We start from the raw sequence: 12,070 nt of genomic DNA, 5'->3' as shown, positions 1-12,070 counted from the left end.
TAAATTCTGGAAATATAATGCATGCAGCTTCCAGATTAGATTGAAGACAAGATCAAAGTGTAGAGCACCAATTATTGAAACGAATGTAGAACAGCCAAAAGAAACTTGGAGAACAAAAGTAAAATCATATTTTAAATGACTTTTGGTTGAAGAGAAGAAAACTAAACAAAAGATAATGATGACATGAAGAACTAAGGAACAACTCAGGAACAATTGTTGAAGGAACTCTGGAGGAAGGAGTGTGAGTATTGACTTAGCTGCATCACATGTACTGTTATGGTATTTGTTACTTGTTAAAAGCCCACAATGATCAATATAGAAAATGAAAGCCAATTAAATATGTTATAAATTGGAAAAGCTTCTCTAATAAAGTCACGGAGCCGTGTGATATGTACAAAGCGAACTATTCTTTCGCCTTTTACTAAAGAATACCGTGTACTTTTCACAATAAACGGCATACGCTAATTTTTATACATGGATCTTTCATAGATCCTTCAATGTAAGTGAAAGTTTTGTGTATTACTAAGAAAGCTTTAATGGATATTATATTTATTATACATGGACCTATTCTTAAATATAATGATTTAATAATATTTTATTGATCTGTTGTGTTTGTGAACTTCATTGGTGTTTAGTAATGTTTGTGTGGAAGGGAATGACGTATAGAATTTGTGAGGAAATGAATTTGAGTTTCAAAACTTAATAATATTTGTGTGTGGAAGGGAATATGGGGTATAGAATTTGTGAGGAAATGAATTTGTGAAAAAAGTTAGGTTATATTATAATAGTGATTTGAAGGGAATATCCGGGATATATTATAGGGAATTTGGGAGGAAATGAATATGTGACAAAAGTTAGCTTATGTTATAGTGATTTGTAAGAAAAGTTGATGGAAGAATATAGAGATTTGTGTAGGAAATGAATATGTGACAAAAGTTAGCTTATGTTATAGTGATTTGTAAGAAAAGTTGATGGAAGAATATAGAGATTTGTGTAGTTGATTAATGAATATGTGACAAAAGTTAGGTTATGTTATAGTGATTTGTAAGAAAAGTTGATGGAAGAATATAGAGATTTGTGTAGTTGATTAAGAAACTAAATCGAAAAAAGTTGATTGAAATTTTTAGAGTAATGATGATTGAGAGGGTATTTTAAAAATATAAAATATAAAACTGTAAATTTACTTTTAAAAGAATAGAATAATTAAATATTGAGTTTTTTTATAATTTTAATGAATTAAAATTATATAAGTTATTTATGTTATTATTGTAATTGATTTTGAAAAAAAATATGAATTTAACAAAAAATAATTTACATGTAAAATTATGAATATATATAAAAATTATAAACTATTATATAAAAATAAATAATTTAAATATTTAAAAATTATAATTAAAAATATTTTTAATATTAAAGGTAAATAATATTATTATATTTATAATAATAATTATTATTATTATATAATTTATTTATTATAAATAACTAAATATTTTTATATTAAAGTTTTATTTTTATTAATTATTATTATATTTTATTAAAATATTTGTATTAGTTAAATTTATGCAATAATATATATAAAATAAGTAAAATTGGAAAAATAAATTTTCTGATTCTCCTAAAATTTAAGAGATGATATTTATTATTTACGGTATATACTCTTATTTTTTTGTGCACAAGTCTTTGAATCCAAATATTTGTATAGTAAATCATTGGAAACAAACCCACTCTAAAAGAACATCTTTATAATTTTCTTCCTACACCGATACATTTATAGAAATACCAAATCAGCCTTGCCACTTTTATTTAAAAAAGCATTGTTAATGGTTATGCTTTGCTTATTTGATTAGTGGCGCTCGTAGAAGGTGCGTTTGATTATTGGTGCTGGTAGAATGTGTGCAAAGTAAAGATGAAAATGTGTCTAGTTTTGGTTTTGGAGTTACAGTTTTGTTCTTAATTAATTAAGAAAGAAATGCGTATTTAAACTATGGTTAAATTATGAACAAAACATAAAACAATAACACAAAAATCTCATAAAACCTCATTCTGGATTTGCAAATCTGATTCATTAGCGCCATTAGTTGTAAATAATAAAAAGAAAGCAGCAAGATGAAGCCAATGTATTTGCAGAGAAGGAAGAAAGAAAGTGTAGTATGCTTGTTTTAAGAAGTCCTAAAGACTTTTGTAATTGTACTGTAGCGGTGCAGACAAAAAATGTAGAGATGCAAAAAGAAACATCTCCTTTTTAATCCAAGTAGCCCAATCCAATACAGCACTTGGACCATTGATGAAAATGTTAAGTTCCATAATTTCTGTGTACTGACTGTTCAAGTTTTGGTCTTAATAGACATTGTTCCAAGGCAAATTCTCCCTACACGATATCATTTTGGACTTCACTCAATATATGCAAAGTAAAAGATCAAAATATCATTAATTAAATGAAAATTAGGGTTTAGATAAATGTATACACAACTCAATAGTGCACCCTTCATTTTTCAGTGGTCATTGTGAGCCAGTAGTCCTTCTCCGGTGGCTTCAATTCTTCTCCGATGACTTTGTTTGCTATCGTCGCAGTACCTCAACGCTGCTTTCGAGTTCTGATGCTGTCACAGTCATGAGAAGAATAAGAATGAAAGTGTTTGAGTTACTCTTTGTTTAAGTTTCCAAACTTTTGCGGTGACCAGAGAAAAAAAAAAGGATGCACATTTTACTTGAATTTTAATTTTTATTTCATTAAAGATATTTTGATCTTTTCTTTACTTATATTGAATGCAATCCAAAATGATTTTGTTGTTCCAATTGCTTTAGTGCACCATGGTATACTCCCAGTTAAGTTTTTCTATGACATTTTCTTTGAATCCAAATATTCTGTGTAAAATATGCACTATCAAGTGTAAAATATGCACTTATTTAAGATCAAATAATATTCTTTATTTTTTTTAAATAGACGGATTAGATAAATATATTCAAAATTATAAATAAGTTTATTTTTAAAAAAAATAAACACTTATTTTAAAAAAATAACAGATAAGCCAGCTAGTATAAACAGGTTCTACAATAACTGTCAAACTACCACAATAAAGAAATTTTATAAAAGGAAATTAAACTGAGGATATTCTCGTGTTTAATCGGAATGTTTTTCAATAACAACACTGTTAGTAACCAAAAAAAAAAACTACAATGTTGTCAATATTATAATATCTTTTCGATTTCGTTATTGAGATATGATGGTTATTAATATCTTGTAAGCAAATTCACTTCCTACTTTCTCCATTTATCTTAATATTTTTTTTTTAAATTTTAACAATATCTTATTAAGTATGATAAAGAGTGTGTGGTGTTTTTTTTTTCAAGTGGTTGTACTTATTTGTAGTGACTAATGGTAGCTTAGTGAATATTAGTGATTGAAGTACGTTTTTTGATATTTTTATTAGTGGTAAGGTAACTGTATTGTTCTTATTTTTGTTTATTTTTTTAAAAGTCACAAAGTTAAAAAAACTCAACTAAATACAAAAAATGGAAAATGAAGTACACAACAAAATTATTTTTGTACTGAAATGTCAAATACAATAAATATTTTTGTCAAACCCCTTATACATACTCCAATAATAGAACTCTTTAAAGAAAAAAAATATAAATATTACAATTAGAAGAGATATGCACTAAAAAAGAGGTATCAAATAATAAAAATGTAAGATTGCTCTTCATTTAAAGTTATTTAAATTTTTTAAAAGAATTAAAACTTTTTACCATAAATATGGAGTTGTGGGAGAAAAATACGAAGGTGAAGGCAGAATTTGACTTTCATGTTATTAATATACCATAATTATTAGAAAATATTTAGAATAATAAAACTAAGTAGAATCTTTTGAAATAAACCTCACTTCAAAACATTCTTCCATTTATACGGGCTAAAAACACACAAATGTCAAGATGCACAATAATTATAGATTTTTATATTATATATTATTTTATTTAAAATTAGTGGACAATAATATCAAATTATTTTCTGCAAACCACTTGCAACAATAATTGAAAAAAAAAAATCTTATATCTACATATTTTTTTTCTTATATATTTCACTGTTTATTAATGATGATGCCTTTCAATAATTAGAAGTCAAGTTGCAACAATAATCATATAATATGGTTATGAGTAGACACTAAAACGGTGCACCTTATGTTATTTTAATATATTACTGGATATTAATTTCCAACAATCAATCACTTCTCTCAAGTTATTATTATTTTTCATTACAAAATGACACTCAACTGACCATCACTTTGATTAGCAGATGTATGTATTCTGTTTTTAATAAAATATTAAAATTATATTATCAAAATTATCCTAAATTTTAGTAAAATATAATTAAATCTAATCTATTTTATCCAACAATTTATCTTTTATCAAAATAAAGTTTTTTTTAAATACTTAAAGGTTAAATATGATTTTTGTTTATTTATTTTAATGCGAAATTGATTTTTATTTCTAGTACAAATTTTATATCTCGTGGATATTTATAAAGAAAAACTATTGGAAAGACGGTTAGTTTTTTTATATGTGAAACGAATTTTCACCTGGATTAAAATCTTAAAATATTTCATGTTGATTTACTCGTTGATATGAATGTCACACTACAAGAAAATCATGAAATATAAACTAATTTTAGAGACAAAAAATAATTAGTTGTTACATTGACTAAATTAGAAACTATTTTAAAGACTAATTTTTTTTTTGTTTCTAAATTAGTTTCTATTATTCTTAAATGATTTTTAAATTGGTATCTAACTAGCAATCAAAGTTTTTGCTACCAATTTTAGAACCTAAATAATTGGTAGTTAAAACTTTGGTAGCTAATTAGATACCAATTTAGAAACTATTTAACAATAATAAAACCTAATTTAGAAACAAAAAAAAATTTTAGTATCTAAAATGGTCTCTAATTTAGTCACTATAGCAATTAATTATTTTTTATCTCTAAAATTGATTTTTATTTCATGATTTTCTTGTAGTGTTATAATATTATAATATTGTTCACGTTGAAAATTCGTTTGTTAGTCATTTGTTACGTATAAGAAAAACACTGATAATGATTCATTTCCATAGTTTTTTCACTACAAACTGAGAAGATCTAAAATTTAGATTAGAAAAAAAAAACTACTTTTCGTGTTAAAAATGAAAAAGATATTTAACTTCTCCCATTAAATGTTAAACTATGATGCATGTGTTTAAATTCTTGTATACAAAATCTGTGCATATGGTGCAAAATCTTGTTGGGAGATTATGTGAATGAGAGATGAAGTGGATGAAAGTGATGTTTCATGCTATACAACTAGTGGGCTGTTGATGATTGATTGTAAGTGTGTGGTTGAGTTGTTGTGGACCTTTCCCTTTTCTATTTTCTTCACTCTGAAGTCGGATTCAACGGTTCAGACATAAAACAAGTTGTATATCTCTGCACCATTCAAATTTACTCAGTTAAGGACACTTTATTTCGATACAAAGACTAAGGAATAAATTAGGTTCTCAATTTAAATAAACTAAAATATAATCTTCTATTCTATATATGTAGTTGCTAACCATCATACTAATAATCAATTATTTCACAATATAAATGGTTTAATCCTCAACTTTCTTCTGTTCATTTTAGTTTCTAAAATTATTTCTAAATTAGTTTCTATTATTACTAAATGATTTCTAAATTGGTATCTAGTTAGTTACCAATATTTTTGCTACCAAATTTAGAATTTAAATAATTGATAGTTAAAACCTTGGTAGTTAATTAGATATCAATTTAGAAACTATTTAATTATAATATAAACTAATTTAGAAATCAAATGTTTTTTAAGTTTGTAAAATGGTTTATAATTTAGTCACCATAACAACTAATTATTTTTAATCTTTAAAATTGGTTTCTATTCGATGATTTTCTTTTAATGATATAAAAACTTTCTTCTATTAATTTAAAGTTGATTTAAGAATATTATTTTTTTAAAATAGTATTGACTGAAACAATTAGAAATTGTAAACTATAAGTTTTTTTGTTTCTTATTTAATGATTTTAAACATGATTGAATAAAAGTAAATAATTAATAAGATGATAATAATAGTAGTAAAAAATAATATTCACATGTTAAATAGTTTAAAAAGTTTATATTGAAGTGTTGATTTAAGTGTAAATAGTAAGCATTGTACGTGGAGCCCTATCTCTATCACATTATCTCATCCAACCACGTCAATCTTTATGCTTATCATTGCTGCTTTTTTGTCCTTTCATGAATTGATGTGCAATTCCATTAATAAAATCAAACACACACTGTGTTCGGCTTTTTTCAGTGATCATTTGGATTATTAGAAATGTGAAGAAAAGAGATTAAAGAAAGAAAAAATGAAATATGATTCTTTCCCTTAGCTTTTTAGTGTTTTTTTTTTATGTCAATTTCACTTTTCAACTTCAAAGAAAATCTTGTGTTACCGTGGATTCATGTTTACTATTGTGAAGTTTTAGTTGACTAAAATCTAAGTTTAAGGACCTTTAAATAGTCCATTATCGATGGATTAATAGATTGTGTGTTAGTTTTTAGAATATCTCTTTGATCAGTTCTGCATTTTTTAATAAAATAATTTTTTTTTTATAATAAATTTTAAAAGATTCTTATATATTAAAATTGATTTAAATCTAATTCAACTATAAAGAAATACTTATGACGTAAAATTAGCATTTGAATTTATTTATATAGTATTTTTTAACATAATACCTCAATATTTCTGTAAATGTTAACTGCTAAATCTATTTCTTTTTACATTTTATTTCATTGTATCGCTTAAATATTTATTAAAATCTATTATTTTCCTTTTCTGCATATGCTAGAATTTTAGTTTTTCTCTCTCTAAATTTTCTTGCATAATTTATTTTAGCTGTCTAGTTGTTCAAAAGGAACGTTATTAATAACTTTAACATGAAAAATATTACAAAACTTAAAAAAAATGTTAAATATTTAGATGTCTTGGAATTAACAGCTTATAATTATTAACTAAATATTTAGGTTATAACTGAATTTTTTAACTTTTAGCTGTCTGGAACCTGAGACCAAATGAGTTATTGATATTAGCAAACAATTAGACAGCCAACAAACGACAACTTTCTGTGACTACTTTTATACAACAGACCAATTGGCTTCGATAAACTTGGACATGTCTGCGTGGATCCAAGTAGATCTCACGTCAGACATATTTGTTTCTGCTGTCAAATATATCTCTTTTTTATTAGAATAAATTACTAATATATAAAATAATAAATTGGATTACATTTATATTTTAAAACATCGTTATAATAAAAGTAACTAACTACTTATGACATAACGGTAAAGTGTTTAATTCAACAAATAATTTATAAAAAATTTAATACGATTTTAACATAATTTTATAAAAATTAAATACAATAATTTTTTAAAAATTAAAATTTATTATATAATTTTTTATTATGATTAAAAAATAAAGAACAAATTCTTTTTAACTAGTCATGAAAAATATTTTTCTGTTTTTACAAAAATTTGAAATATACATAAATATTTATTATTAATTTATATTAGTAATAATTATATAATATATAGGTGTCGTATGGGATATATAGATAACAAATATTTAAAGTAAAAATTTCAATAATAATAAAAATTTACAAACAAAAATTTAATAACAAAATTTTATTATCAAGTTCAAACAAATCATTACGTAAAAGTTTTATTCTAGTTTTGTTTTCTATTCACAGGATTATATCAATCAAATCAAATATATCTTTGATTTTAACAATAATTTGACCAATCTATGTATCGAGTCATGATCAAATCAACTTGGACGGTGCAAATTTTATATCTAAAACTCTGTTTTTAATTAATACATGTACATTCTTTTAAAACTCATGTACATTCTTTTAAAACTCTGGTTGCAACATTTAGTCTACGATAATATATAATAAATATTTTTTTATTTAATGCACAGATTTTTTAATCCTGTCTTAATTTTATTTTAAAATTTTAAAAAATACAAATAAACACATTATAATTTACTACTTTTTTTTATGTAAATATCAATACTTTTGATTCTTTAAAAACTATAATGGCATGGATTTTTTGTTTTCGTTGTGGTAAACAAATGAAGTTTTCTTTTACCATAAATTAATAATCGCTATTATGTTAAAAAATATGTATAAGTTAAAAGTTGTCAGACAGTTTTAACAATTTTTAAATTTAACGGTCAAAAATAATTTGCCACATTTTAAAAAATTGAGAACAATGCAAAAGGTGGAGGAATTTTTTTACTAAAAAGTTATAAATGGAGTGAAAAAAGTAAAACTAAGGTTAAGTGTTTATTGTATTTTTTTAAAATATAATGAGAATTATTTAATATTTATTCAAAATCTATATTAATAAAGTGTAAGTAATATTAACTATATATCATAAATTACATAAATACATACACTAAATATTTTTCATGTTATAAATTAATTTTATTATTCTTAAAATAACATAATTTTATATTATTAATCATTGAATAATATTATTTATTATTTTCATTAAACAAGATATATAATTAATTAATTCTAATAAATATTTAAGATACACTCAACTTTTTCATTTTACGTTTTTTGATCACATTATTAATTACATTCATTATTTTTTTTACTCTCTTTTGTACTTATCCAAATAAAAAGATAAGTCATTGCATGGCAGAAAAGTGTTATAAGCACACGTCCTTTTTTATGCATAGATGAAATTAAAAATAGACAATGAGAAAAAGGGAAAAAAATTAAAAAATGTAATAAATAAAATGATAAAAATAATTTATATAAAAAAATAAATATTAAAAAAAATCATTAAATATCAACTAATTTAGAGAGAAAAATAATTAGTTATTATATTAATTAAGTTAGGGACTTTCGTAAGGTTTTCTTAACTTATTTTCTTCTGTGTAATTTGTTTTTTGTTTTGCCTCTGCATGGAAAACTAAACCTTTTTTTGTTGTTTTCTTTGTAATTTCTCATTGAGTTATGAGGTTTTGGTCAATATTGACTAAGTTAGATAATATTCTATAAACAAAAAATTATTTGTATTTAAAGTAGTTTTAATTATTAATAAAAATTTATAAAGTATTTTATAAATTAATATATAATATTAGCTATCAAAATTTTAGCTACAAACTACTTTTGATTCTAAATTAGTGACTAAATCTATAACTAACATAAATTACACCCTTAAAACCACTACTTTATACAAGATATTAATTATACTATGTGACGTTAGATCTCTGATGATACGCGGAATCGTCATACATGTAAATAGTAACATTTATAAATGACACAATATACAACAATAACTGACACCAAATACACATTTTTTTTTAGTGAATTTAGAATATAAAGTAATTAGTAGCAAAAATCCTAGTAACTAATGTTAGATACCAATTTAAAAAATATTTTATAAATATTTATTATTAATAAAAACTATTTAAGATATGAATAATTTTTTAATTTATAAAATAATATTTAACTTTCAGCAATATAATAATTAATTACTTTTAATATCTAAATTAATTAATATTTAATAAATTTGTTATAGTGGAATTGAGAGCAAATTCTAACAAAATGAAGACAGAAACAAGTTTGATGACTATGTGGAGCCACCGAAAGATTTGTTTGATAAAGTGGAAATAGAAGAAGAGAACAAAAGTGTAAAATAAAGATTAAAAAAAATGAAAAGAAATATGGTTTTTCCCTGATTTAATAAACCATGCCATTTTCACTAATCAGTTTTATCCTGATCTTCTTTGTTCTCTGTGCACTTTGTTTAAATAAATATAGAATGAATGATATATAAACAATAATTTTTTTAACAGTACATATTGAATAGTCTTTATTTGTGTTTATACAAATCCATTATTTAAAATTGATTTTATCTTGAATGACGTGGATTTGGTGTAATGAGATATCATTATCCAAAATATAATAGCACATAACAGATGGAAAAGGTTTATAAGAGAATTTCAATTTTTTATACTACGTTAAAACTTCTAATACTATTATTTTAATATTTTTTAATTATATTTTTAAACCTATCAGAATTCCAAAATTATCAAACTATCATTTTCCGATGGAAAAGTAGGTTGCGGGGAACAGAAGAATCTACCCTCTATATTAGGCTGCCAGCGCCAACACACTCAGTAGCATAGCATCTCATTTTGCAGTGACAGAGAGAGAGAGAGAGAGAGAATCAGAAATGGAAGATTCCCAGTTTGACGTTATAATCGTGGGAGCTGGCGTCATGGGCAGCGCCACCGCCTACAACGCGGCCAAACGTGGTCTTAGGACCCTTCTCCTCGAACAATACGACTTCCTCCACCACTGTGGTTCCTCCCACGGCGAATCCCGCACAATCCGAGTCTCCTATATCCAAAAACACTACTACCGTTTGGTCATGGAGTCTTACAACCTCTGGCGAGAGTTAGAGGCCCAAGTAGGGTACCAGGTCTACTTCAAGGCCCAACACTTCGACATGGGCTCCTCTCACGACCCCACAATCCGCTCCCTCGTCGACTACTGCCAGACCCACGCCATCCCCTTCCAGCTCCTCCGCCGCGGCCAGGTCGCTGAGAAATTCGGCGGCCGCATCGACATCCCGGAGGATTGGGTGGGTATCTCCAACGAGTATGGCGGCATCATCAAGCCCACCAAAGCCGTGGCCATGTTCCAGACACTCGCCTACAAAAACGGCGCCTTCTTGGTGGACAACGCCAAGGTGGTGGACATCAAGAAAAACAAAGAATGTGGGGGCGTGGAAGTTGTCACCGCAAGCGGTAAGAGATTCCGCGGTAAAAAGTGCGTTGTAACTGTGGGGGCGTGGGCGCAGAGGTTAGTTAAAACGGTTAGTGGGGTTGAACTCCCGATAGTGCCCCTGGAGGCGCACGTTTGTTACTGGAGAATTAAGGAGGGGCAGGAAGGGAAATTCGCCATAGGGACAGGGTTCCCTACGTTTGCGTCCTTCGGGGACACGTACATTTACGGAACGCCAACGTTGGAGTTTCCGGGGTTGATTAAGGTCGGGGTGCACGGAGGGAAGCAGTGCAACCCCGACAAGAGGTCCTGGGGCCCGGCGGTGATGATGGAGGAGTTGAAAAAGTGGGTGGAGGAGAGGTTGTCTGGCATGGTCGTTTCCAGTGAGCCTGTCATAAAACAGTCTTGCATGTACTCCATGACACCGGACGAGGATTTCGTTATTGATTTCTTGGGTGGTGAGTTCGGAAAGGACGTGGTAATCGGAGGCGGGTTTTCGGGTCACGGCTTCAAGATGGCTCCGGTAATCGGGAGGATATTGGCGGAGCTTGCGGCGGACGGGGAAGCCAAAGGGGTTGATCTCAAATACTTTAGGATCGGAAGGTTCAGGGTAACCTCCAAGATTTAGCTAGGTATCTTGATTAATCATCTGTCACATCACATGTCGCTTTATCAACTTGCGTTTGTTTGTTTCCGTCTATGTTTTTCCCAGTGTTTCTGTCGTGTGAGTTTAGGGTTTGCTGATGTTTTTCTACATCAAATTACATTAAACCTATTCCGTTGTATTTAAATAAAAAAGTAAGTGGAAGTGCATGCTACAATGAAACTCTCTGGTATGCTATTTTTGAGTCGCTCCAGCAACGCTTTCTTCGTTGCATCACGTAACAGAATTTCTTCATGTGTTCTATTCTACGTCTCGAAATGTGATAACGTGAAAAATATTCACAAAAGGTTGACATGAACCATGCAAAAAAGCCGAAGATTTGCTTAATAAAGTGAAAAGATTAATCATATTAACGATGCTATTAAAGTAGCAACAACTAAAGAAAAAGAAAAAATAAAGTACAAGGCATATGCAGATAACATAATTTTGCAGGAGAAAGTTGTTTTTTATTTTTGTAATTTTGTACATGGCTATTTAGGCTGAAGAGTGGTTAGGTATGGGAGAATATACTAAAATCCAAGAACAACACAGGCTGTCTATCACATGAAAGCACTCCAATCACAGTAAGCCGTACTTTTTTAATC

At 27.2% G+C, this 12,070-nt stretch overlaps 1 protein-coding gene and 1 non-coding gene across 2 annotated transcripts; both read left to right on the top strand.

Moving 5' to 3' along the window:
* The first annotated feature begins 378 nt into the window (after positions 1 to 378).
* LOC137823213 (U5 spliceosomal RNA) lies at positions 379 to 495 on the top strand. Its single transcript, XR_011083083.1, has one exon. It is a non-coding gene; the product is annotated as a U5 spliceosomal RNA (small nuclear RNA).
* A 9,558-nt stretch (positions 496 to 10,053) lies between these two features.
* Positions 10,054 to 11,648, top strand: LOC137821718 (probable sarcosine oxidase). The gene has a single exon (XM_068626447.1). It carries the CDS (start codon positions 10,269 to 10,271, stop codon positions 11,448 to 11,450), a length of 1,182 nt encoding a protein of 393 aa, XP_068482548.1. The 5' UTR covers positions 10,054 to 10,268; the 3' UTR covers positions 11,451 to 11,648.
* Positions 11,649 to 12,070: the final 422 nt, after the last annotated feature.

This window comes from Phaseolus vulgaris, chromosome 9 (assembly GCF_000499845.2).
Source record: "Phaseolus vulgaris cultivar G19833 chromosome 9, P. vulgaris v2.0, whole genome shotgun sequence".
Lineage (NCBI taxonomy): Eukaryota > Viridiplantae > Streptophyta > Magnoliopsida > Fabales > Fabaceae > Phaseolus > Phaseolus vulgaris.
This window is presented reverse-complemented; position numbering and strand designations above follow the sequence as displayed.